This window comes from Elephas maximus, chromosome 11 (assembly GCF_024166365.1).
Source record: "Elephas maximus indicus isolate mEleMax1 chromosome 11, mEleMax1 primary haplotype, whole genome shotgun sequence".
NCBI classification, from domain to species: domain Eukaryota; kingdom Metazoa; phylum Chordata; class Mammalia; order Proboscidea; family Elephantidae; genus Elephas; species Elephas maximus.
In genome coordinates, this window is record NC_064829.1 from 102,222,686 (window position 1) to 102,250,344 (window position 27,659).

The following is a 27,659-nucleotide window of genomic DNA, read 5'->3' on the forward strand; positions in this document are numbered from 1 at the left end:
TACATCACTGTGAACAATGAGTTTTATCAACTGCATTCGAGGGAACTGGATGGAGTTCTTAGATGCGGCTCAAGACAGAACTTATGACTTGAAGAGGGGGAGGTGATTTGCAAATGAACCACCAGACCCCGCGCGCCAGCGTTTCAGTCGCAGTGCTCAGCCCAATTTCTTCAGCGGGAAAAAGCTCCGTCTTAATGCCCCGCCCCAGGCCCCGCCCCCTCAAAGCCCCACCCCTGGAAATGACATTGTTATTTGCCTTTTACTATTTTTTTTTTTTTTGCCCTGCTGCAGCCTCAGCCCAGCTCCTCGCTTGCCAGAGGCTCCAAGAAGCCGTAGCCAATCGGACCGGCCCCCGCCTTCTCAAGCCCCGCCCCTGGCCTTAATCCTGGCAGCTTCCGCCAGGCGGGCTCAGAGCCACGCGGCGCGTCCGGGAGGTTACCTCTCCCGTAATAGCAGCTACCTCCCTGGGCCGCGGACGGCCGCCTTTCGCACCCAGGGGCCTGGATCGCCGCTCTCGGACCCAAGAGTCTGGGTCCCCTCTTCCTGGAGCTCCGTTTCCCGGCTCTCAGACCTAGGTGCCCCAGCTCTCGGTTTCCAGGACCCTGGTGCCCCGGGTGCCCGCCTCCCGGATCTAAACGCCCTGGATCTGCGCCACCAGGACTGAGCCTTCTGCAAACCTCTGCCACCTGGACCTAGGAGCCCAGGTCCTAGCCAGAGGAACTCTTGTATTTCCAACAACCAGGGCCTCCCAGCTTTTGGGCCCCTGAAACTTTCCTTCCCAATTTGGAATAGCAGAGGAACTCCAGCGCCCAGCCTAGGGAGCCCAGACACTCCAGCTTCCAAGAGCCAAGGACCTGGGGCTGTGAACTCCTAGCTCTAAGAAAACCATCCAACCCAAAGTTCCAGCCCGCAGGCGTTGTTACTCAACTCTCAGTCCTAAGGAACGTCGGCGACCTGGGAAGGAGCCCCAAGCTCTCCGAGCTTTTAGGCGTTAAGGAACCCCGGTTCTTCCCATCATGGTGGCTGATCCTCCCAGGTGCGACCCCAAAGGGTTCGCGGCGACGGCGGAGCCCATAGCTAACGGTGCCTCGACGTTGATCTCTATGGAGGATCAAGACGCTGCGGCCGGCGGCTGCTGCCGTTCCTGGGACCAGGTGCGCCGCTGCCTTCGCGCCAACCTGCTGGTGCTGCTGACCGTGGTGGCCGTGGCGGCGGGCGTGGCGCTGGGGCTGGGGGTGTCAGAGGCCGGCGGCGCGCTAGCATTGGGCCCCGCGCGCCTGGTGGCCTTCGCCTTCCCGGGCGAACTGCTGCTGCGCTTGCTGAGAATGATCATCCTGCCACTGGTGGTTTGTAGTCTGGTTGGCGGTGCCGCCAGTCTGGACCCCAGCGCGCTTGGCCGCCTGGGCGCATGGGCGCTGCTCTTTTTCCTGGGCACCACACTGCTCGCTTCGGCCCTCGGAGTGGGCTTGGCTCTGGCGCTGCAACCCGGCGCCGCCTTCGCCGCCATCAACGCCTCTGTCGGGGCCCTGGGCACTGGCGAAGCGGCCCCCAGCAAGGAGGTGCTGGATTCCTTCCTGGATCTCGTGAGGTCAGACCCCATCGCAGGCGGGGGGAGGGGACACGTGGACAGGAGCGGGGCTTTGGGTCCCCCTGAGCAGAGGCATCTCCAGGTCCTGGGGCAGAGGGGGCAGGTGAGGGGCTGTGGCCCCTTGAGGGTGGGGTACAGCGTTTGAGGCCAGACTCCCAGGGAAAGGGCCTTCTCAATTTGGGGCTTGGGTGCATGAGAGGACACCCCAGGAGTGTGATAGGCAAAGAGGACTCAGAAGGAAAAGAAAGAGTAGTGCTTGGAGGTCTTTAACAGACATAGAAGGGACCTTATGAGAGGGAGGGACCCTGAGGGAAGCTTCTTGGGAAGGGATTTTTGGACACCCAAGGGCCCCAGAATGGAGCTCTGGATAAAGATTTGTAGCCAGGGTCAGAAGGCTTGGGACGCCAGGGTAGGGAGCCCCTGGACAACCTAGGCCCTCCTCCTAACCCCAGGGCTCCCTGTCACATGTCCATGCTCCCTGTCCACATGTCACCCCGACACCTCAAGTTCTTTCCTCAATTTCCCTTCCTGTGCCCGCTTAGCTGGGGCCTGAGGGCTTCCCTTTATAGGCTTCCACTTTATATCTTCCTGGGCAGTCCCTCCACCACTAAGGCAGCCTTTCCATTCCGTTATTTCCTTCCCCACGGTAGGCTGCCTAGCAGCGGACCAATTAGAAAGGGCAGATTCTTCTCCCTCTCTGGCCTCTGGCTTCCCCCCACCCCCTCATGGCCATCCCCTTTTGAAGAGGCAGACAGCTGGGTCCACAGGGCCCTGCCTTCCTGGCCTGCTGATTCAATGTCTCCAGGTGGGGAGCTTCCTGGAAGTGGTGGGGAGGAAATGATGAGTCACAGAGCAGGGTCCCCGGCCTCTGGGGCAGCAGCACATGCTGAGATGCCTGGGAGAGACTTGGTGCCCAGAAGTTGCCTAGGTACCCCTGGCTGAGGGAGATTAGCTGGGTCCTGGCCCAGCCCCAGCCTGGGTGGGTATAGGCTTCCTGTGGATGGGCACCCCCTCTCCATGGCTGTTTACGCACAGGCTTCCCCTGTGTTCCAAAAGAGTTGTAGCTTACACATGCCCGGACACTCAGGGACTTGGCTCTGACATCTCACATGGCCGCACAACCTTCTAACCAAGTGACTAAGCCACACACAGCTGGATGCAGGCACACAGACACTCAGCCGTAGCTGTAACATCTTACACAGCTGCACAATCTTATATCCAAGGCACACACAGCCACGCACAGACACACAACCTTATAACCAGGCGACATACAGCTACGCACAACTGGACGTAGCCACACAACCTTGCAACCAAGTGACACATAGCTGCACACAGCTGGCACAGGCACACAGAAACATTTGGTCTTGGCTGTAATGGCCACATAGCCTTACACCAGCTGTCACATGTATACCAGTGTACTCACACCTCATCAGGACAAACAACCACTTGATGACCTCACCGATCACACCAATGCCTAAACACACACTCAAGCACAGAATACACATACACACATACACACTTCTACAAGGCCACACACCAACATGTTCACACCATGGCTACCACTTCACATGGCCTGGTCCCACACACCTGACTGCTAACCCTCCCCCCACCTGGATGCCAACACCTGACAAACTATACACTGACCCACAGAAATAGCGGTACGCCCACATCGTTGGTGAGAGGGAGTATGGGTAACGATTAGTACTACGGAGCCAGCCTAGCTGGATACAAACCCCAGTAACAGTGCTTACCCCAACAGTAGCACAGCGACTGGTTAAGAGCTCAGCTGCTAACCAAAAGGTTGGCAGCTGAAATCCACCAGCCGCTCCTTGGGAACCCTATGGGACAGTTCTACTTTGTCCTATGGGGCTGCTCTGAATAGGACTCGACTCGACGGCAGTGGGTTTGGGTTTTCTTTGATTTTCATCTCAAAGAGCTGTTGTGAGGATTATTGTTAGCTGCCATAGAGTTGGCCCCCAACTTATGGTGACCCCGTGTGTGTCAAAGTAGAGCTGCGCTCCGTAGGGTTTTCAATGGCTGATTTTTTCGGAAGTTAATCATAGGGCCTTTTTTCTGAGGCGTCTCCAGGTGGACTCAAACCTCCAACCTCTCAGGTAGCAGCCAAGTTTGTTAAATGAGTTAGTTTACGTAAAGCACTTATGGCAGTGCCTGACACACAGAATGTGCTACAGACATGTCATCTGTTACTTTAGTCTCATCTGGAGACGCACAAGGCCATCGTTGGATACCGCCACACAAGAACGTGCACACTCATGACACACAAAGCCATCCCTGTCACCCTCTCCTAGCCTCACACTGCCACCACACTCTCCAACCCACCTACTAGTCCCCAGGGACCAGCCCTCCCAGCCTCCAGCTCTTAGCCCTCAGCCCTCCAGAAGGAAGTGGCTGATGCAAGATGTGTAGGGTATTAAGTTTACCTCTTGGGGTGGGGCTGACGCCCTGGCTGATCCTGACCCAGCCTGCCTTGGGAAGCCAGCATTCCTCACTCCCAGCCACAGTCCCTCAGGGCCAGGGTACAGACCCAGGTCCAACTCTGCCTGACCAGACCCTGGCTGAGGCATGGGTGGGAGCCACGTGTATGCAAACAGGGTCTCAGAGGTTTTCTCCATCTGCTAAAAGGCCAGCCCACCACCCCCCAAGCACTCACTGCTCTACCGCCCTACCCCCCACCAGTTTCTAATAACCCCCCGTATGTCTGTCTCTGCAGAAATATCTTCCCCTCCAACCTGGTGTCTGCAGCCTTCCGCTCAGTGAGTCCTCAGGGGTGTCCCGAGGGGCAGGGGGTGGCCAGGGTGGGGAGACAGCAAGTTGCAGCCCTTGCTGCCTGATTTGGGATGGTGCCTGGGAAAAAGCAGGTGCCCACATGCTTACAGGCAATATTAGAGGGTTCTTGGGTGACCTCTGAAACTCGTCCAGACCCCTTCTATCAAGAACTGAGAATACAGGCTCAGAGCCCCTTCTGGGAATCTCATTCTAGCTGTGTGGCCCTAAGCAAGTGTCTTGACCTCTCTGAGCCTCAGTTTCCACCTCTGGCAAGTGGGGGCATTAATAGTCCTACTTCAGTGGGGTTGCCAGCAGGATGGAATGAGCTGATGTTTAAGGATGCTTAGGGCAGGAGGGCAGGCTTTGGCCATTGTTGGCACCAGTACCAGGGTGAGGGAGCCTCTGTAATAATTGAAAGTCACTCTTCCCAATGCCCCCTGCAGTACACCACCTCCTATGAAATGAGACGGATCGCTGGAGACCAGAACGGAACACTGGTAAAGGTGAGAGCTAGGCAAGGGTGGCGGGAGCCCCGCCTATTGGTCCATTGCTCTGGTTCTATCTTGTTCCCTTACCCCTCCCCTGAGGTCTCCGAGTGGTGCAAACCTTTTGCACTCCATTACTATTCTGGAGGTTGGCAGTTTGAACCTATCTACCCAGTGTGCCACAGAAGAAAGGCCTGGCGATCTGCTTCCATAAAGATCACAGCCAAGAAAGCCCTATGGAGCAGTTCTACTCTGTAATACATGGGGTTGCCATGAGTCAGGTTTGGTTTTGGGTTTTACACCCACCCCCAGCCTTTGTCTCCCCCATTGATCTTGTAAAATTTGGTGGACAATTTGATTTAAACTCTCTGTGGTCCCTTCAGTTTCCGTTTTTCTTTTTTCCTGCTGTTCGAACATCTCTGTATCTTGCCCCCTATTCTCCCTTCCTTCTTTCTCTCTTCTTCCTTCTCCTCCCTGGTGTCCTGCCCCAGTCCCACACCCTCCCACCCATCCTCACCCTGACCGCCAAAGTGGTCTTTCTATCGAAGACACTGTGGCACTTTGTTTGTATCGGGCTATTGCTGTAACGAGCCTTGGTGTTGCAGTGGGTAAGCACTCGGCTGCAGTTGGCGGTTTGAACCCACCCCACGGCTCCGAGGGAGAAAGGACATGGCGATGTCTTCCCGCAAAGATTACCCGTTGCCATCAAGTCAATTCCGACTCATAGTGACCCTGTAGGGCAGAGTAGAACTGCCCCATAGGACTTCCAAGGCTGTAATCTTTATGGAAGCTGACTGCCACATCTTTCTCCCGTGGACTGGTTGGCAGGTCCAAACCCTGTAAAGATTACAGTCTAGGAAACTATGGGGCAGTTTTACTCTGGCACATTGGGTCGCTGTGAGTCAGAATCGACTCGACAGCGCACAACTGTTGTTTTGAGCCATCGAGTTGATCCCGACTCATGGTGACCCCATCTGTGCGGAGCAGAACTGCTCCATAGGGTTTTCAAGGCTGTGACCTCTTGCAAGCAGATCACCAGGCCTTTCTTCTGAGGCACCTATGTGGGTTTGAATCGCTAACATTTCAGCTAGCAGTCAGTCGCTGAACCATTTGTGCCATCTAGGGAACTATCACAGAGGTTTTTCGAAAGTCCAAACCTGACCCTGCCTCTCCTGTGCCTCAAAGCCCTGCTATGGTTCCCTAGTGCCCTCAGGAAAAAGAAAGCCCAGGCTCCTTGCCACAGTTCGTGAGGCCCTGCAAGGTTGGACTTCTGCCTGCCTGCCCAGCCTCATCTCGTGACCCTCTCTTCCAGTTCATTCCGCTCCAGCCACAGTGAATTTCATTCCATTCTTTCAATGCCCAAGTTGCTCTCATTTCAAGCCATTTTCTTTCTTCTTTCTAGAACCTTCTACCCCACCTCTTTACCTGGTTCACCTTCCCGCCCTCCAGGTGTCAGCTCTGATACTCCCTCTAGGAAGTCCTCCCTGACTCCTCCCAAGTTGGCCCCCTTTCTCAGTTCCCATGCTCCCCTGGCCTCCCCCACCTCAGCCCTGCCCACTCCAGCTTGCCCCTGGTGACTCCTCCCCCCCATCCTTGGACCTGGACTGTGAGTCTTCAGCAGGTGGGTCTGAGGAGCTGTCTTGTCACTGCTGGCTCCCAGCAGTTCCCAGGACAGGCCCTCAGTGGCAGTATCTGTGCAGGTTGACTGAATTCCTTGCTCCTGCCTGCAGGTGCCCCTGGGGGGTGAGGTGGAAGGAATGAACATCCTGGGCCTGGTGGTGTTTGCCATCGTCTTGGGTGTGGCCTTGCGGAAGCTGGGGCCTGAGGGGGAGCTACTTATCAACTTCTTCAACTCCTTCAATGATGCCACCATGGTGCTGGTCTCCTGGATCATGTGGTAGGTGGTGGGAGAAAGGGCTGCAGGTGTTGGGTGGGAGGGCTGGCCACAGGCAGGCAGGGCTCATCTGTGCAGGGTGGGGGACCCTCCCATCTGCTTCCTGGACCTAGATGGCCTGGATTCCAATCCAGCATCTACCATTTCCTGGCTGTGTGGACTCTCTATGCCTCAGTTTCCCCTCCATTGTTAACTTTGTCATGGAGTTAGCCCTCGACTCATCGCAACCCCATGCATAACAACACAACATTGCCTAGTCCTGCACCATCCCCATGATCGGCTGAGGATCACTGTGATCCACAGGGTTTTCATTGGCTGAGTTTCAGAAGTAGATTGCCAGGCCTTTCTTCCTAGTCCATCTTAATCTGGAAGCGCCACTGAAACCTGTCCAGCGTCATAGCAACATGCAAGCCTCCACTGACGGATGGGTCACGGCTGCACATGAAGTGCATTGGCTGGGAATCGAACCTGAGTCTCCCACATGGAAGGCGAGAATTCTACCACTGAACTATGATTATAGTCAGGCTTAAATGAGTTAAGACATGTAAAATTCTTGGGACAGTACCTGGCCTATAGCGTACCTGCAGTAAACAATAATAGCTAATATTTATCGACTGCCTTATATGTAGCTTGTATGTATAGCCCACTGGCTGAAATCCTAGCTGCACAGGCGGCTGGGAAATGTTGCCTTTCTTCTGTTCCTAAAGAAGAAAATGGGTATTTGGAAGGTAATTATCCATGGTAATAATTGTATTAGTTTCCTGTGACTGCCATAACAAAATACCACAAACTGCATGGCTTAAAACAACAGAAATTTATTCTGTCACATTACAGGAGGCCAGAAGTCTGAAATTAGGGTGTGGGCAGGGTTGTTTTCTTCTGGAGGCTCTGAAGGAGAATCCATTCCCTGCCTCTCTCCTAGCTTCTGGTGGCTTCCGGCAGTCCTTGGCATTCCTCAGCGTGTAGACACGTCACGGCAATCTCTGCCTCCACCTTCACATTACCTTCTTCTCTGTGTCCTCTCCTTTTTTCTTTTTTTAATTTTGTTTTGTTGTTGTTGTTGAGAGTATACACAGCAAAACATACACAAATTCAATCATTTCTGCACGTATAATTCAGTGACACTGATTACATTCTACGAGTTCTGCAACCATTCGCCCTCTTTTTCTGAGTTGTTCCTCCCCCATTAACATAAATTCACCTACCCCCTAAGGATCCTATCTGATCTTATGAGTTACTATTGTCACTTTGATCCCATATAGATAGTTCTTAAGAGAGCATAATGCTCAAGGTAGACATTTTTTACTAGTTTAGCTAAACAATTTTTTTTTTTATTGTTTGGTTTTAAGAAGACTTCAGGGGATATTTTTGGTTTAAGGTTTAAAGATTATATCAGGGCAATAGTTCAGGGGTTCATCCAGCCCACTTGGCTCCATAAAGTCTGGAGTCCATGAGAATTTGAAATTCTGTTCTGCATTTTCCCCCTTTTAATCGTGATTCCTCTATAGAATCTCTGATCAAAATGTTGAGTGTCTTAGTCATCTAGTGCTGCTATAACAGAAATGCCACAAGTGGATGGCTTTAACAAAGAGAAATTTATTCTCTCACAGTGTAGTAGGCTACAAGTCCAAATTCAGGGTGTCAGCTCCAGGGAAAGCTTTCTCTCTCTGTTGGCTCTGGAAGAAGGTCCTTGTCATCAGTCTTCCCCTGGTAGAGGAGTTTCTCAGTGCAGGGACCCCAGGTCCAAAGGATTCACTGTTCTCCTGGCTCTTGTTTCTTGGAGGTTTGAGGTCCCCATGTTTCTCTGCTTGCTTCTCTCTTTTATATCTCAAAACAGATTGGCTTAAGACACAATCTAATCTTGTAGATTTCCTCATTAACATAACTGCTGCCAATCCCACCTCGTTAACATTATAGAGATAGGATTTACAACACACAGGAAAATCACATCAGATGACAAAATGGTGAATGATCACACAACACTGGGAATCATAGCCTAGCCAAATTGATACACGTATTTTGGGGGGACACAATTCAAGTCATGACATTCCACTCTTTAGCCCCCCAAAAATTCATGTCCTTGCTACATGTAAGACACAGTCACCCCATTGTATCATAGCAAAAGTCTTAATTCAACTCCAAGTTCAAAATTCAAAAATTCCCCTTCATCTGTGAAATCTAGAATACAAGTTAGCTGCTTCCAAAGTACAATGGTGGAACAGGCACAAGCTAGACATTTCTATTACAAATGGGAGAAATTGGAGGGAAAGAAGGGATAACAGGCACCAAGCAAGTCAGCAGAACACGTTACATTAGCCCTCAAGGCCTGAAAATAATTCTCTGTTCTCTGAGACCATTTACACAATGGCCCTGCCCTCCAGACTCTAGGTATTGGCCACACTGTTGGGATTCTGAGTGGAGGCCCATCTGCCCTGGGCTTTAGCTCCACCTTCCAGGCCCACTGGGACGGCAGCTTTGCTCTCTAAGCTTTAGGCATACCCTTCTCCTAGTCCATCTGAGCCGCGACTCCACCTTTAGAGACCCCAGAGATCGTGGCCATACGCTTTGAGGCTGAGGCAGCTCTGCTTCCTGTGTTCCTTGTCTCTTCACCTTCTGTATCCTGGTTCCTTGTTCTCTCAGCCCCTGGGGCCTCACCGCCCACGTCTGTGCTGCTTCGCTCAGGCAAGTGTTCCAAAGCTCTTTAGCTCCACTGATAAGTGCTTGGAGGTACCTAACTCTGCCGGGAAACTTTGGCTGGAAGGCAGTCAGCTCTCTTGCTCCATGGGTTGGGTCCAGTGCTGTCTCAAGCTGCTCTCCTGGTTCTGCTATTGCTGGTTCTCTGATGCTGCTTCTCACCATTTGCTCCACGTCTGGTGTAACAGCTCCCATTTCCTTCTGAGCCCTCATGAGAATTGTGTTTGAAGTCTGTAATTCCACCAACAGTCTCTTCAAGGCAATCTAGGCTTTTACTGTTAAGCGCTTTAAAACTTTTCCAACCTCTATTCATTCACAGCTTCAAAATTACTTCCACATTTAAGTATTTATTAGAGCAGCACCCCACTACCGGTACCAAATTCTGTCTTAGTCATCTAATGCTGCTATAACAGAAATACCACAAGCGGATGGCTTTAACAAAGAGAAATTTATTCTCTCACAGTTCAGTAGGCTAGAAGTCCAAATTTAGGGCATCAGCTCCAGCGGAAGGCTTTCTGTGTCAGCTCTGGGAGAAGGTCCTTATCATCAATCTTCCCGTGGTCTAGGAGCTTCTCTGTGCAGGAACCTCGGGTCCAAAGGATGCACTCTGCTCCTGGTGCTGCTTTCTTGGTGGTATGAGGTTTCCCTGTCTCTCTGCTTGCTTCTATCTTTTATATCTCAAAAGAGATTGGTTTAAGACACAACCTAATCATGTAGATTGAGTCTTGCTTCATTAATATAACTGCCACTAATCTCATCTCATTAACATCATAGAGTTTGCATACACGTAGGAAAATCACATCAGATGACAAAATGGACAATCACACAACACTGGGAATCATGGTCTAGCCAAATTGATACACATTTTGGCGGGGGGCGGGGGGGGACACAATTCAAACCATGACACTGAGTAACAGTAGCCAGGCACCATCCACTCCTGTCTTATGGTACAGAAGGCAGTTAGTTGTTCATGGAGGCAGTTAGCCACACATTCCATGTGTCCTCTGATAAGGATACCAGTCATTGGATTTAGAGCCACCCTAAACCCAGGATGATCTTATCTTCATATCCTTAAAGACAACTGCAAAGACCCTATTTCCAAATAAGGTCACATTCTTTGGTTACAGTGGATCTGAATTTTGGGAGCACACTATTCCATTCACAACAACAGTTGAGCAGTCAAGAAGTGATTTGGGAAGCCCTTCTGACTAGGAGGCTGACACCCTTGAGATCTTGACTCCAGGAAAGGGTGATGATAATCCTGCCTGAAGTTATATTGCTGTTAGGTGCCCTCAGGTCGGTTCTGAATCGAAGCGACCCTATGAACAACAGAATGAAACACTGCCTGGTCCTGTGCCATCCTCACAATTGTTAATATGTTGGAGCCCATTATTGCAGACACTGCGTCAATCCATCTCGTTGAGGGTCTTCTCTTTATCTCTGACCCTTTACCAAGCATGATGTCCTTCTCCAGGGATTGGTCCATCCAGCTAGCATGTCCAAAGTATGTGAGACAAAGTCTTGCCATTCTTGCTTCTAAGGAGCATTCTGGCTATATTTCTTCCAAGACAGACTTGTTCATTCTTCTGGCAGTCCACGATATATTCGATATTCTTCTCCAACACCGTTATTCAAAGGCATCAATTCTTCTTCAGTCTTCCTTATTCACTGCCCAGCTTTCGCATGCATGTGAGGCGATTGAAAACACCACGGCTTGGGCCAGGCGCACCTTAGTCCTCAAAGTGACATCTTTGGTTTTCAACACTTTAAAGAGGTCTTTTGCAGCAAATTTGCCCAATGCAATGCGTCCTTTGAATTTTTGACTGTTATTCCCAAGGGCATTGATTGTGGATCCAAGTAAAATGAAATCCTTGACAACTTTAATCTTCTCTCCCTCATTGGCCCAGTTGTGAGGATTTTTGTTTTCTTTATGTTAGGTATAATTCATACCGAAGTCAGTAGTCTTTGATCTTCATCAGTAAATGCTTCAAGTCCTTTTCACTTTCAGAAAGCAAGGTTGTGTCCTCTGCATATCACATATAATGAGTCTTATACCAATCCTGATGCCACATTCTTCATATACCCCGATTTTTCACATTATTTGCTCAGCATACAGATTGAATCAGCATGGTGAAAGGATGCAACCCTGACACACACCTTTCTTGATTTTAAACCACACAGCATCCCTTTGTTCTATTCGAATGACTGCCACTTGATCTTTGTACAGGTTCTGCATAAGTACAATTAAGTGTTCTGAAATTCCCATTCTTTGCAATGTTATCCATAATTTGTTATGATCCACACAGTCGAATGCCTTTGCAGAGTCAATAAAACATAGGTGAACATCCTTCTGGTATTCTCTGCTTTCAGCCAAGATCGATCTGACATCAGGAATGATATCCGTTGCTCCACATGCTCTTCTGAATCTGGCTTGACTTTCTGGCAGTTCCCTATTGATGTACTGCTGCAGCCATTTTCAAATCATCTTCAGCAATATTTTACTTGCGTTTGATATTAATGATATTGTTCAATAATTTCCGCATTCAGTTGAATCACCTGTCTTTGGAATGGGGACATATATGGACCTCTTCCAGTTCGTTGGCCAGGTAGCTGTCCTCCAAATTTCTTGGCATAGACTGGTGAGCGTCTCCAGAGCTGCATCCAGTTGTTGAAACATTTCAATTGGTATTCTGTCAATTCTCGGAGCCTTGTTTTTTGTCAATGCCTTCAGTGCAGCTTGGACTTCTTCCTTCAGTACTGTTGATTCTTGATCATATGCCACCTCTTGCCATATGCCACGGCTGAATGTCAACCAATTCTTTTCGGTATAGTGAGTGTGTATTCCTTCCATCTTTTTTTTATGCTCCCTGCATGGTTCAATATTTTGCCCATAGAATCCTTCAATATTGCAAGTTAAGGCTTGAATTTTTTCTTCAGTTGTTTCAGCTTGACAAATGTCAAATGTGTTCTTCCCTTTTGGTTTTTTATCTCCAGGTCTTTGCACATTTCATTATAATACTTCACTTTGTTTCCTGACCTGCCCTTTAAAATCTGTTCAGCTCATTTTCGTGATTATTTCTTCCTTTTGCTTTAGCTACTCTGTGTTCAAGAGCAAGTTTCAGAATCTCTTCTGTCATCTGTTTTGGTCTTTTCTTTCTTTTTTAATGACCTTTTGCTTTCTTCATGTTTGATGTCACCGCACAACTTGTCTGATCTTCAATCATTAGTATTCAATATGTCAAATCCATTCTTGAGATGGTCTCCAAATTCAGGCGGGATATACACAAGGTCGTACTTTGGCTCTTATGGACTTGTTCTAATTTTCTTCAGCTTCAACTTAAACTTGCATATGAGCAATTGATGGTTTGTTCCACAGTTTTTTTTCCACAGTTGGCCCCTGGCCTTGTTCTAACTGATGATATTGAGCTTCTCCATCATCTCTTTCCACAGATGTAGTCAATTTGATTCCTGTGTATTCCACCTGGCAAGGCCCACATGTATGGTCGCCATTTATGTTGTTGAAAATGAAGAAGTCATTGGTCTTGCAAAATTCTATCATGCAACCTTTAGCGTCGTTTCTATCACCAAAGCCATATTTCCCAACTACTGATCATTCTTTGTTTCCAACTTTTGCATTCCAATTACCAGTAATTATCAATGCTTCTTGGTTGCATGTTTGATCAATTTCAGACTGCAGAAGTTGGTAAAAACCTTGAAGTTCCTCATCTTTGTTATTAGCAGTTTGTGCGTAAATTTGAATACTAGTCATATTTACTGGTCTTCCTTGTAGGCGTATGGAAATTATCCTATCACTGACAGCATTGTACTTCATGGTAGATCTTGAAATGTTCTTTTTGACAATGAATGCGATGCCATTTCTCTTTAATTTGTCATTCCCAGCATGGTAGACCATATGATTCTCTGATTCAAAATGACCAACCAGTCCATTTCAGCTCACTAATGCCTAGAATACTGATCTTTATGCATTCCATTTCATTTTTGACCACTTCCAATTTTCCTGGATTCATACTTTGTACCTTCCATGTTCTGATTATTAATGGATGTTTGCAGCTGTTTCTTCTATTTTGAGTCGTGCCACATCAGCAAATGAAGGTCCAAAAAGCTTTACTCCATCCGTATTAAGGTCAACTCTACTTTGAGGAGGCAGCTCTTCCCCAGTTGTATTTTTAGTGACTTCCACCCTGAGGGGCTCATCTTCCAGCACTATATCAGGCAGTGTTCTGCTGCTATTTATGAGATTTTCACTGGCCAATATATTTAGAAGTAGATCACCAGGTCGTTCTTCCTAGTCTGTCTCAGTCTGGACGCTCCGCTGAAATCTGTCCATCGTGGATGACCCTGCTGGTATTTGAAATACCAGTGGGATAGCTTCCAGCATCGCAGCAACACACAAGCCACCACAGTGCAACAAACTGACAGACGAGTGGTGGGCCTGAAGTTTACTGATCACTTATTGTGTACAGAAAAGGAGCCCTGATTGTTCAGTGGTTCAGCACCCGGCTGCTCACTGAGAGGTCGGCAGCTGGATCCCACCAGCCAGTCTACAGGAGAAAGACGTGGCATTCAGCTTCTGTAAAGATTACAGTCTCGGAAACCCCATAGGCAGTTCTGCTCTGTCCTATAGGGTCATTACGAGTTGGAACGGACTCAATGGCGATGAGCTTGGGTTGTTTTTTTTTTTATTATTATTGTATAGAGTAGGCTTTAAACTCAGCATCTCATTGAATCTTCCCGACATTTCTGTGAAGCTTAGCATTATTGTCCCTGTTTCACAGATCTATTCGATTTTGTTTAATTCAATGACAGCAGTGAGGGACTCATAATAGGAGCTCTCTCGTGGGGTTGTTGCCGAGATGCGATCACGTTCAAGGGCCCAGTGTGATCATCAGCGCACGATACCTTGTTGTTGTTAGTAGCCGGTGAGTCCAGTCTGTTCCTGCTCGTGGTGTTCCCGTGGGTTACAGGGTTTTGGCTGTAATCTTTACCAAAGCAGATTGCCAGAACTTTCTGTCGTGGTGCTGCACCGTGGGTTCAAGCTGTCAACCTTTAGGTTAGCAGTTGAGCACAAACTGTTTGCACCACTGGTTGTTATTAAGAAATGATATATGGCCTCTTTATATCTCATGATGTGGTAAGATTATGTATTGGTTCAAGTAAACACTATAACAAAGAAATCCAGAAATTTCTTGCATGTTCAGTGTAAACCCCAGGCTATATTCTCTAAAGGCGTAGCTGCAAGGCAGGCGGAGGGGAGGGGAGGGGAGGATGGCTCCAGAAGTTTCCATGAGCCAGGCCTGGAAGTGATGCCCATACCTTCGGCATATGATACCCCGGTGGCGGCTCCTGCTGGGAAGTGTGGTCACCCTGTGTGCCCACCCGCCCCCTTCCCCTGACTCAGGCCCTGCCCACCACTAAGGCCCCACCCACCACCAGCCTAGACTCAGTGATTGAACATGACTGAATCTCCACAACAACCCCAGGAGGGAGCTCCTATTATGAGTGCCTTGCTGCTCTCCTTGAATTAAACAAAATCTAATAGATCTGAAAAACAGGGACAGCAATGCTAATGTGTGCCTGGCTCCTAGCTCAGTGGGCACCTGGTCAGACGCAGCAATCTGTCTCCTGGTGATTAGGTATGCCCCTGTGGGCATCTTGTTCCTGGTGGCCAGCAAGATCGTGGAGATGGAGGACGTGGGGATACTCTTCGCCAGTCTGGGCAAATACATCTTGTGCTGCCTGCTGGGCCACACCATCCACGGCCTCCTGGTGTTGCCCCTCATCTACTTCCTGTTCACCCACAAGAACCCCTACCAATTCCTGTGGGGCATCATGACCCCGCTGGCCACTGCCTTCGGAACCTCTTCCAGGTGTGTGTGGGGGGAACCAGGGTGGGAGTTTGAATCTAGGGGGCTTGGCTTGTGGAAAGGGGGTTAGGTGTTTGAAGATCCCAGAAATTTTGCTCGGGAAGGTTAGATCTGGGTTCAGGGGACATACTTTCATAAATTTCTCAGAAGGTTCTGGATTCCGCACCCCTTAAAAAAGTTAAGAAACCACTGCCATAGAAATGGCTTCCTCCCTTCCTGAGAACCAGGCCTTTAGCAACTGACCTCTTCCCTCCCAAAACCCCCACCCCAGGGGACTCTATGTGCCACCCTGGACCCATCCTCTGGGCACTCCCTCCACCTGTCTCCTTGGTATACATTCTTCCCTGGAGGTCCTGCCCCGCAGCTCCATTCCACAGACAAGAGTGATTCTTAGCTGGGGTCCATTATTGATGGAGGGGAAGCGGGGAGGGTCAGTGCGTACTTACAAGCAAGTTTTTGCATTCGGGCGCAAATTTTTGCATTTTAGAACTTAGGTGCAAATGTTTGCGTGTATTTTGATGGGGGAAGGTCCATGCCCTCCCAGGGAGTCCCAGATCTATGTATTTTGGAATCCTGGCATTCTGTGGAATGCCTAGAACCTTCTAGCTCTGGGGAAAGCATGGCCAGTTGCCGGAGTGTGGGTAGTGCCTGGGGGCGGCAGGGGGCGGGGTCTAGGGGTGGTCTGGGCTGGTGGGCGGGCCAGCAGGGTGAATTAACCAACCCAGTATGGTGGTGTCCTCTTCCCGCGCAGCTCTGCCACGCTGCCCCTGATGATGAAGTGCGTGGAGGAGAAGAACGGCGTGTCCAGGCACATCAGCCGCTTCATCCTGCCCATCGGCGCCACTGTCAACATGGACGGTGCGGCGCTCTTCCAGTGCGTGGCTGCCGTGTTCATTGCCCAGCTCAACCAGAAGCCCCTGGACTTAGTAAAGATCATCACCATCCTGTGAGTGAAGGTGGCAGGGCTGTGTCCCCTGACCCACCTGACCCCTTCGGCTGAGAATGGGCACAGGCTGGGAGCACCACCCTGGGGAGTGGGACTCTTCCGGCAGCCTCTCCTACTGCCGGGGGCCCTCCATGACCTCCTGTTTTCCATAACCCCACAGGGTCACTGCCACAGCGTCCAGCGTGGGGGCAGCAGGCATCCCTGCCGGAGGGGTCCTCACTCTGGCCATCATCCTTGAAGCTGTCAGCCTGCCCGTTCACGACCTCTCCTTGATCCTGGCTGTGGACTGGCTGGTGTAAGTGTGGGTTTGGGGCTTCTGGAGGGCCCAGGGGTACCCCAAGGGAAGGGTGTGAATGAGAGAGTCATTAAGAACCTCTGAGTAGAGGAGTTGTGGAGGAAGGAGTTCTAGAGGAAAGAGAGTAGGACCTTAAGTGCTCCAGTAAGAGGAAGGGATGGGATCTTTGGGGTTCTAAGGAGAACCTTAGAAAGGCAGTGTACTCCAGTGGATAATAGAGCAGACCAATAGGCCAAACTACCCGGGTTCAAATCTCAGCTCCACCATTTACCCGTTATTATGACTTTTGGGCAAGTATGTAAATCTGCTTGTGCCTCAGTATCTCCATCTGTAAAGTGGGGATGGTCAGGTTGCGGATTAGATGACTGAATACATACAGCTCCCTTAAACAACACCCAGAGAGCAGTAAATGCTAAATACTTGTTAGCTGTCACAATTAAGCTGTTAAGTGTATAAAAATTGGAAAACAGCCGGGCACTTCCTCAAAAAGTTTAACATAGACTTACCGTGTTGTTGTCAGTTGCTGTCATGTCGATTCTAACTCGTGGAGACTCTGTGTGTGCAGAGTAGAACTGCTCCATAGGGTTTTCAAGGCTGTGACCTTTCAGAGCTAGATCGCCAGGCCTGTCTTGGTGGCAGGTTTGAACTGCCGACCTTTTAGATAGTAGTCGAGCACCTAACTGTTTGTACCACCCAGGAACTCTCTGACCCATTAATTCCATTTCTAGGTATATACCCAAGAGAATTTAAAACGTGCCCACACAAAAACTTGAACACAAGCTTTCATTACAGCATTATTTATAATAGTCAAAAAGTGGAAATAACCCAAATGTTCGTTGACCCAAATATGCCAATTCATATATTAAATGGATGTACTACATTTTGTTTATCTAAACAATGCAATGTTCTTCAACCGTAAAAAAGAATGAAGTCCTGATATATGCCACAATGTGGATGAACCTTGAAAACATCATGCTGAGTGAAAGAAGCCAGTCACAAAAGACCAAATCTGGGCACAGTGGTTAAGAGTTCGGCTGCTAACCAGAAGGTTGGCAGTTAGAATCCACCAGCTTCTCCTTGGAAACCCTATGAGGCTGTTCTACTCAGTCCTATAGGGTCACTATGAGTGGGAGTCAGCTAGACAGCAACAGGTTGACAAATTGATATGAAATGTCCAAAACCCACTGCCATCAAGTTGATTCTGACTCATAGCAACCCTATAGGTCAGAGTAGAACTGCCCCATAGGATTTCCAAGGCTGTAACCCTTACTGAAACAGACTGCCACGTTTTTCTCCCATGAAGAGGCTGGTCGGTTTGAACCACTGACCTTTCGGTTAGCAGCTGAGCACTTTAATCACTGCAACACCAGGGCTTCTACTGTGAAATGTCCACAGCAGGCAAATCTGTAGAGAAAGAAAATAGATTAGTGGTTGCCAGGGGTGGGCGTATAGGGCAAGTGGAAGTGGAGGTGACTGCTAATGGGTGGTGTTCCTTTTTGGGGTGATAAAAATGTTCTGGAATTAGGTCGTGGTAATGGTTGCGGAGTCCTGGTGGCACAGTGGTTAAGAGCTCAGGCTGCTAACCAGAAGGTCTGCAGTTCAAATCCACCAGTTGCTCCTTGGAAATCCTATGGGGCAGGGCAGTTCTACTCTGTCCTGTAGGGTTGCTATGAGTCCGAATCGACTTGATGGCAATAAGTTGGGTTGGTTTTGGTTAACGTTGCATAGGAGTTCCTGGGTGGTAGAAGTGTTTGAACACTCAGCTACTAACCAAAAGGCTGGTGGTTCGAATCCACATAGAAGTACCTTGGAAGAAAGGCCTGTTTTTCAAAATGGCTGAATAAGTAGGAAAGAAAAAGAGATCCTTAGGATTCTAGGGAAGAGAAAGGCTTGATGGTGAAGTTTGGTATTCCAGGGAGGAAAGGAGGGATGGATGGGTCTTCCGTAGCCCCAGGAAAGGGGAGAGATGACTTTTTGAGGTTCCAGAAGAAACCAGTCATTTGTATTGTTGGAAGAAGCATCATTTGGGGTCCAGGGAGGCTAGAGAAGGAGTTCCTTGGGTTTCTAAAGGAGAAGAAGTGTGATGAAACCCTTTGGGCTTCTAAGGGAGGGGAGGGAGATATGGTTCTAGATGAAGGATTCTAGATTGAGAGATCTTTGATGATCTAGAAGGAAGAGACCTTTAGGATCCTGGGAGGATGGCAGGATGAGCTTCTGGGTCTAGGAGTGGGATATAGGGTTCCATGAGGGAGGAGGCACAAGGGGGGCTTCAGGATTTCAGAGGGAGAGAGGCAGGAGGGCTGGGCCTTGGTCCCTCCCTTGTCCTTCCCTCCCACTCACTTCCCCATTGTTCTGCTCCCCTCCCCCCACCCCAGGGACCGTTCGTGTACCGTCCTCAATGTGGAAGGTGATGCCTTTGGCGCGGGACTCCTCCAAAATTACGTGGATCGCACAGAGTCAAGGAGCCCGGTGCCTGAGCTGATCCATGTGAAGAGCGAGACACCCCTACCTCAGCTGTCAGCCCCAACCGAGGAAGGAAACCCCCTCCTCAAACCCTATCCAGGCCCCGCTGGGGATGCTGACACTTTTGAGAAGGAATCTGTCATGTAAATGCTGGTAGGGACCTTCCCTGCCCCGATGGGGGTAGGGGGCGCTTTGGACACTAGAATCATGTGGGATGGATGAATGGACAAAGTGGGGTTCAGGGGGCCCCATGCATACACACCAGGGAGCCAGAGGCCCCAGCCTCCTCCTTGCCATCAGATCTTGGTGGCTGTGCTGCAGGGGTGTATATGGATGTGTGTTTCCCAAATCTCCCCAGTCCTCAACTCCTGGCCTCCAACCAGGGCTAGGAAACCATGAGACGGAGAAGCATCTGTTCCCCCAACTCCACCCCAAAAGCCTGCCAGACCTCCCCCTTTCTCAGGGCACAGGCCATGATATAGAATTGTACCCTCTTTGAGGGAAGGATGTTCTGACGGAATGACTGCTCCTTTGCTGGTTACTGTTGGTGGCTGTGGTGTGTGTGTGTATGTGTGTGTGTGCATGCATGTGTATGCATGTGTGGTGTATATTGCCTGTGACCACCCTACTCTCTGCACGGTACGTCCTGCCCTGTCCCCAGGCCCTCTGTTCGCTCCCCAGTAAAAACATTCCCGAGACCCTGGGGGAGACTGAGGACAAATACTGCTGTCACTCCAGAGTACCTTTTTTTAGCAAAAAAATAGAGTGTCAAGTATATCTAATAGGTAGTTTTTTTAGAATTTGATTAAACGCACTAGCCACCACCAAGGGAAAAAAAAAAGATAAATTGGACTTTATTAAAATAAAACGTCTGTTCGTCAAAAAACACAACAAAAAGACCAGACTTACTGGTCTGACAAGAGATGGGAGGAACCCCAGAGACTGTCGCCCCTGGATACCTTGCTAACTCAGATCTGAAGCCACTCCCAAAGCCCACCTTTCAGCCAAAGATTAGACAGGCCTATAAAACAAACAATAACACATGTGAGAAACGTGCTTCTTAGATCAATCAAGTAGGTGAGACCAAATGGGCAATACCTGCCCAAAAGCAAAGACGAGAACGCAAGAAGGGTCAGGAAAACTGGACGAATGGACACAGAGAACCCAGGGCATAAAGGGAAAGGGGTGCTGACACGTTGTGGGGATTGTAACCAATGTCACAAAACAATTTGTATGTAAATTTTTTAATAAACTGATTTATGCTCTAAACTTTCACCTAAAGCACAATAGAATTTTATTTATTGTTATTCCTTTTTTTGTTGTTTTAATTGTGCTTTAAGTGGAAGTTTACAATTCAAGTCAGTTTCTCATACAAACACTAATACACACGTGGATATGTAACCCTAGTTGCTCTCCCTACAATGTGGCAGCATACTCCTTCTCTCCACCCTGTATTTCCCGTGTCCATTCAGTCAGCTCCTGTCCCCATCTGCCTTCTCATCTCACCTCCAGACAGGAGCTACCCACGTAGTCTTAATGTGTCTACCTGAAGCACACTCCTCAGCAGTGTCATTTTATGTCTTATAAAAAAAAATGTCTTATAGTTCAGTCTAATCCTTGTCTAAAGAGTTAGCTTCAAGAATGGTTTTATTTCTGGCCTAACAGAGAGTCCAGGGGCCATATCCTCTGGGGTCACTCCAGTCTCAGACCATTAAGTCTGGTCTTTTTACAATTTGATGTCTGCATCCCACTCTTCTCCTGCTCCATCAAGGATTCTCTGTTGTGTTCCCTATTAGGGCAGTCATTGGTGGTAGCTGGGCACCATCTAGTTCTTCTGGTGTCAGGCAGATATAGTCTCTGGTTTATGTGGCCCTTTCTTTCTCTGGGCTCATATTTTCCTTGTCTTTGGTGTTCTTCATTCTCCTTTGCTCCAGGTGGGTTGAGACCAATTGATGCATCTTAGATGGCTGCTCGCTAGCTTTTAAGACCCCAGACACCACTCACCAAAGTGGAATGCAGAACATTTTCTTAATAAACTTTGTTATGCTAATTGACCTAGATGTCTGCTGAAACCATGGTCCCCAGACCCCTGCCCATGCTACCCTGTCCTTCAAAGTGTTTGGTTGTATTCTGGAAACTTCTTAGCTTTTGGATTAGCCCAGTTGTGCTGACTTCCCCTGTATTACACAATAAAATTAAAAAAAAAAAAAGCAAACTCTTAGAAAATACAATGAGGTGGAAAAATTTGGGAACCAGATAGTGGCGATGGTTGCACAACATGATTAATGTCACTGAATTATATGTGTCAAAATGTTGAAAGGGCAACTGTTTTGTTATATATATAAATATATATATTTACTGTAATAAAGAAATTCAACACACGCACAGATACCACTACACACCTATCGGAATGATTACAAACAAACAAACAAAAATACCAAGTGCTGGTGAGGATGTGGAGCAACTGGAACTCTCATACACGGCTGGTGGGAATGTAAAATAGTCCAGTCACTTTAGAAAACAGTTACACAGTTGCTCATACGGTTAAAATATACAGTTACCTTATCACTCAGCAACCCCACTCCTGAGTCTTTTCCTAAGAGAGATGAAAACTTCTGTTCACACAAAAGCCCGTACACAAATGTTTATAGCTACTATATTCATTATTGCCAAAATTTGGAAATAACCCCTTTGAAGAGGCTGGGACATTCATACAATGGAAGACTACTGAGCAATAAAAAGAATGTCATGATTGATATACCCAACAACATGTGCTAATCTCACGGATATTATGTTGAGTGAAAGAGGCCAAAAACAAAGAGTATACATACCGTACAGTTCATTTATATGAAGGTCTAGAACAGGCTAAAGTAGTCTGTGGTGCAGTCAGGACAGCGCTGACCTCTGAGGAGGCGTGTTGACTAGGAGGGAGCCCAAGAGAACCTTCCACAATATAGCGAACATTCTAGGTCTTGATGTGGATGAAACAACCTGACACTTAAGATTTGTGCATTTTACTCTATGTATGTCATCCTTCAGTTAAAAATTTCGACTACAACTCTACAATAAGAAATATAATTTTTAGCTTGCAAACGGCCATCCAAGGCACAGCAATTGGTCTCTATTTGCCTGGAGCAACAGAGGAAGAAGGAGAGTCCGGAATAGGAGGGGCAACTGGAATGTGTGGCTAACTGCCTCCTTTGCCTTGAGACCTGAAGAACTGGATGGTGCCCGGCTACCATTACTGCATGTTTTGATCAAGGATTCTATACAAGAATCCCCATTAAAAGATGGAAAATTCAGAACAGAATTTCAAATATCATGGACTTCAGACTTTCTGAAGCCATGGTGGCTGGACGAACCTCTGAAACTATTCCCCTGAGATAATCTTTAAATCTTGAACTGAATATATCCCCTGAAGTCTCCTTAAAACCAAACAATAATGTCACAGATTGAACTGTGTACCCCAAAAATATCTGTCAGCTTGGCTAGGTCATGATTCCCTTGTATGATTGTCTACCATTTTATCTTCTGATGTGATTTCCCTGTGTGTTGTAAATCCTATCACTATGATGTAATAAGATGGGTTAGTGGCAGTTATATTGATGAGGTCTACAAGATTAGGTAGTATCTTAAGCCAGCCTCTTTTGAGATGTAAAAGAAGCGAGCACAGAGACATGTAAAAGAACCACCAACAAAGCAGTGCTGGGAGCAGTGTGTCCTTTGGACTTGGGGTTCCTGGGCTGAGATGCTCCCAGACCAAGGGAAGACTGATGACAAGCACCTTCCTTCAGAGCTGACAGAGAAAGCCTTCCCCTGGAACCAGCACCCTGAATTCAGACTTCTAGCCTACTGGACTGTGAGGGAATAAACTTCTGTTTGTTAAAGCCATCCACTTGTGGTATTTCTGTTACAGCAGCGCTAGATGACTAAGACAAATACTTTAGTTTAACTAGTAAAAAATGTCTGCTTTGAGCGTTATGGTCTTTTAAGATCTACCTAGTTGGAATCGACTCGACAGCACTGGGTTTTTTTATATGGGATCAAGATGACAACAGCAACATCGAAAGATCAGACAGGAACCTTAGGGGGCAGGGAGTGTCTGTTAATGGGGAAGGAACAACTCAGAAAAGGAGGGTGAGAATGGCTGCACAACTTGGAGAATGAAATCAATGTCACTGAATTGTACATTGAATTGGTGTATGTTTTGCTGTGCATATTCTCAACAAAAATAAAATCAAAAAAGAGGTATAATTTTTCATGTAGACACCAACCTTGATATCTGAACTCTCACTATCCAAATAGCCCCAATAATGACTTGCTCATTTTTTTTTAACCCAAAATTTGCTGTTTAAATAAAAAACCTGTCCAGCTGTTTTAAGTCCGGGGTGAGCGCAGGATGTGAGCTACGCAGCAGTCATGTCTCACCTGCTCCCCTGACAGGAGCCTGTCTTGTGAGTTGCTGAAGCTTGCTAGACATTAGCGATACTATCTTCCCCTACTTAGGTCCCTGTGTTGACTTCTGCCAGGTGCCCGGAGGCATCACCAACCTGGGGCCAATTATAAATGCTATCTTGGTTATCTTTTAACATCTTTTTTACTGTGTATTTAATGGTAGTCCATGATTGTTGCCGCATGGAAGGGAAACACAATCCTTACCAGATTCTGTGTGGAATTGCTAAGGATGGCACACAAACGCAGCCACTAATAAGTTCATTAAGTGTTGAATAATTAGGTAATTGGTGTTTTAAATGCTTTATTTGAATGCCAGAATCTTTGAGTTGTTATATAGGTGTTTGAAAATGTTTTAATAATACTTAGGGAAGTCGGCTGGGGTTTTTTGGATGAAGCCAGAGTGCATTATTTTCCAAATTTAAAGTAGTGGTTTAACCAACAATTTGCTGTTTAACACTTTTTTGAAATAGATTAGATTTAGATACAGAGGGATGCCTGCTTAAACAGATGCATACCTATACACATAAGATATTGCATATACAGTCCGCGTACATGTTTTTGTTAGGTGCCATCGACCCCATGTGACAGAGTAGAACTGTCCCACAGTGTTTTCTAGGCTGTAATTTTTTTTTTTTAATTTTTATTGTGCTTTAAGTGAAAGTTTACAAATCAAGTCAGTCTCTCATACAAAAATTTGTATACACCTTGCTATACGCTCCTAGCTGCTCTCCCCCTAATGAGACAGCACACTTCTTCCTTCCACCCTCTATTTTTGTATTCATTCAGTCAGCTTCTGATGCCCCCTGCCCTCTCATCTCCCCTCCAGACAGGAGCTGCCCGCATGGTCTCATGTGTCTACTTGATCCAAGAAGCTCACTCTTCACCAGTATTATTTCTATCCCATAGTCCAGTCCAATCCCTGTCTGAAGAGTTGGCTTTGGGGATGGTTCCTGTCTTGGGCTAACAGAAGGTCTGGGGACCATGACCTCTGGGGTCCTTTTAGTTTCAGACCATTAAGTCTAGTCTTTTTATGAAAATTTGAGGTCTGCATCCCCTTCAGGGGTTCTCTGTTGTGTTCCCTGTCAGGGCGGTCATTGATTGTAGCCAGGCACCATCTAGTTCTTCTGGTCTCAGGCTGATGTAGCCTCTGGTTTATGCGGCCCTTTTTGTCTCTTGGGCTCATGATTACCTTGTGTCTTTGGTGTTCTTCATTCTCCTTTGATCCAGGTGGGTTGAGAGCAACTGATGCATCTTAGATGGCCACTTGCTAGTGTTTAAGACCCCAGACACCACTCTCCAAAGTGGGATACAGGATGTTCTCTTAATAGATTTTACTATGCCATTTGACCTAGATGTCCCCTGAAACCATGGTCCCCAAACCCCCGCCCCTGCTACGCTGGCCTTCGGAGCATTCAGTTTATTCAGGAAACTTCTTTGCTTTTGGTTTAGTGCAGTTGTCCTGACCTCTCCCGTATTGTGTGTTGTCTTTCCCTTCACCTAAAATAGTTCTTATCTACTAATTACTGAAAACCCCTCTCCCTCTCCCCCATTCTTGTAATCATCAAAGAATATTTTCTTCTCTTTTTAAACTATTTTTCGAGTTCTTATAATAGTGGTCTCATACAATATTTGTCCTTTTGCAACTGTCTAATTTCACCATACCTATTTAATCTGTATGCTGAACAAATAATAAGAGAAGCTGGACTATATGAGGAAGAACGGGGCATCAGGATTGGAGGAAGACTCATTAACAACCTGCGTTATGCAGGTGACACAACCTTGCTTGCTGAAAGTGAAGAGGACTTGAAGCACTTACTAATGAAGATCAAAGACCACAGCCTTCAGTATGGATTACACCTCAACATAAAACAAAAATCCTCACAAATGGACCAATGAGCAATATCATGATAAACAGAGAAAAGATTGAAGTTGTCAAGGATTTCATTTTACTTGGATCCACAATCAACAGCCATGGAAGCAGCAGTTGAGAAATCAAAAGACGCATTGCATTGGGTAAATCTGCTGCAAAGGACCTCTTCAAAATGTTGAAGAGCAAAGATGTTACCCTGAAGACTAAGGTGCACCTGACCCAAGCCATAGTATTTTCAATCACATCATATGCATGTGAAAGCTGGACAATGAATGAGGAAGGCCGAAGAAGAGTTGACGCCTTTGAATTGTGGTGTTGGCGAAGAATATTGAACATACTATGGACTGCCAAAAGAAGGAACAAATCTGTCTTGGAAGAAGTGCGGCCAGAATGCTCCTTAGAAGCAAGGATGGCGAAACTGCGTCTTACATACTTTGGACATGTTGTCAGGAGGGATCAGTCCCTGGAGAAGGACATCCCTTGGCAGAGTACAGGGTCAGCGGAAAAGAGGAAGACCCTCAACGAGGTGGATTGACACAATGGCTGCAACGATGAGCTCAAGCATAACAACGATTGTAAGGATGGCGCAGGACCGGGCAGTGTTTCATTCTGTTGTGCACAGGGTCGCTATGAGTCGGAACCGACTCGACAGCACCTAACAACAACAACAACAATTTCATTCACCATAATGCCTTCCAGATTCCTCCACATTATGAAATGTTTCACAGATTCATCATTGTTCTTTATTGATGCATAGTATTCCATTGTGTGAATATACCATAATTTATTTATCCATTAATCCATTGATGGGCACCTTGGCTGCTTCCATCTTTTTGCTATTATAAACAGTGCTGCAATGAACATGGGTGTTAGGCTATAATTTTTATGGGAGCAGATTGCCAGGTCTTTTCTCCCATAGAGCTGTTGGGTGGGTTTGAACCGCCAACCTCTCAGTTAGCAACCAAGCGCTTAACTGTTGCACCACCGGGGCTCCTTCTACGTATATAATGTAGTAGTCTCCCCTTATCTATGGGTATATGTTCCAAGACCCCCTGTGAATGCCTGAAACTTTGGATGGTACTAAACCCTATATATACTATGCTTTGTCCTGCACCTACATATGATAAAGTTTAATATATAAATTAGGCACAGTAAGAGATTAAGAACAATAACTAATAATAAAATAGAACAATTATAAGAATGTACTATACTAAAAGTCATATGAATTGTGTCTGCGGCCAGATGGGATGGGAAGGCATGTGATTCACCACAGCACTCACTGAACATTTTTGAACTGTGGTTAACTGTGGGTAACTAAAACTGTGGTAAGAGAAACTTTGGATAAAGGTGGGGGAGGACTCACATATATTCAAAGAATATGTAACGAAACAAGCTTCACCCAATAGTGCTTAGCCATTGTTCTTCCACTCCATTTAAAAAAATTTGCTGGTCACGGGCTGCTAATTTGCCTAAATCACTGATCTAGGCCTGTGGAAAAACTGGAGCCATCTCCAGCTTTCTGCGGTGCAGACAGGGACTTAAGAAGCCCCCAGACCTGGTCCCCAAGCTCTGTTAATTACAGTCTACAATTATCGAGCAATTACTAGCACTATTATAAGCACTTTGCACATATATTTGTTTTTCAAAACAGCCCTCTGAGGGGGTTCCAATTATTTCTATCCCCATTTTAAAGAGGAAACTGAGGTACAAAGAGGTAAGGTCATTAGCTTGAGGTACAGCCAGGAAGTAGCACAGCTGGGATTCAGACTTCTCCAGCTTGCCTTCAGCCCACATTTAAAAAAATATATATATTTTATTGTGTTTTCGGTGAAGACTCACACAGCAGTTTTGGTTCCCATTCAACAATTTCTACACAAATTGTTCTGTGATATCGGTTACGTTCTCAACGTGTCAATGTTCTGGTTGTTCTGTTTCCATTCATCTAGTTTCCCTGCCTCCTTACATTCTCATCTTTATTTTAAAGTAATTGTTGAACATTTGGTCTCATATAGCTGATTTTTTACAGGAGCACAGTCCTCACTGGTGATATTCATTATTTTGTGAGCCAGTCTGTTGTCTAGATAGAAGGTGACCTCAGGGGTTGGTTTCAGTTCAAGGTTTGAAGAGTATCTCAGGGCAGTAGTTTCAGGGAGTCCATCAGTCTCTTTTTGTTTTTAATAATTTGAGGTTCTGTTCCACATTCTTCTCCCATTCTTTCAGGGTCTACCTATTGTGGCCCCGATTAGAACGATTGATCAGCCTCCAGCCCACATTTACCCAGCCTACTACCCTGCCTC

The 27,659-nt window shown here is 47.3% G+C and overlaps 1 protein-coding gene across 1 annotated transcript; it reads left to right on the forward strand.

Annotated features, from left to right (window-relative positions):
• Positions 1 to 392: 392 nt before the first annotated feature.
• SLC1A5 (solute carrier family 1 member 5) lies at positions 393 to 23,268 on the forward strand. Its single transcript, XM_049900961.1, has 8 exons — positions 393 to 1,588; positions 4,320 to 4,362; positions 4,819 to 4,878; positions 6,591 to 6,757; positions 15,103 to 15,336; positions 16,085 to 16,279; positions 16,440 to 16,574; positions 18,950 to 23,268. The coding sequence occupies exons 1-8, from the start codon at positions 1,017 to 1,019 to the stop codon at positions 19,182 to 19,184; spliced, it is 1,641 nt and encodes a 546-aa protein (XP_049756918.1). The 5' UTR covers positions 393 to 1,016; the 3' UTR covers positions 19,185 to 23,268.
• Positions 23,269 to 27,659: the final 4,391 nt, after the last annotated feature.

Bases quoted from the DNA above. Each gene is read 5' to 3' on its own strand.
- SLC1A5 (XM_049900961.1), top strand. From the start codon at position 1,017: ATGGTGGCTGATCCTCCCAGGTGCGACCCCAAAGGGTTCGCGGCGACG. The intron at 15,337-16,084 runs GTGTGTGTGGGG...CTTCCCGCGCAG, and splicing joins GCCTTCGGAACCTCTTCCAG to CTCTGCCACGCTGCCCCTGA. The intron at 16,575-18,949 runs GTAAGTGTGGGT...CCCCCACCCCAG, and splicing joins CTGGCTGTGGACTGGCTGGT to GGACCGTTCGTGTACCGTCC.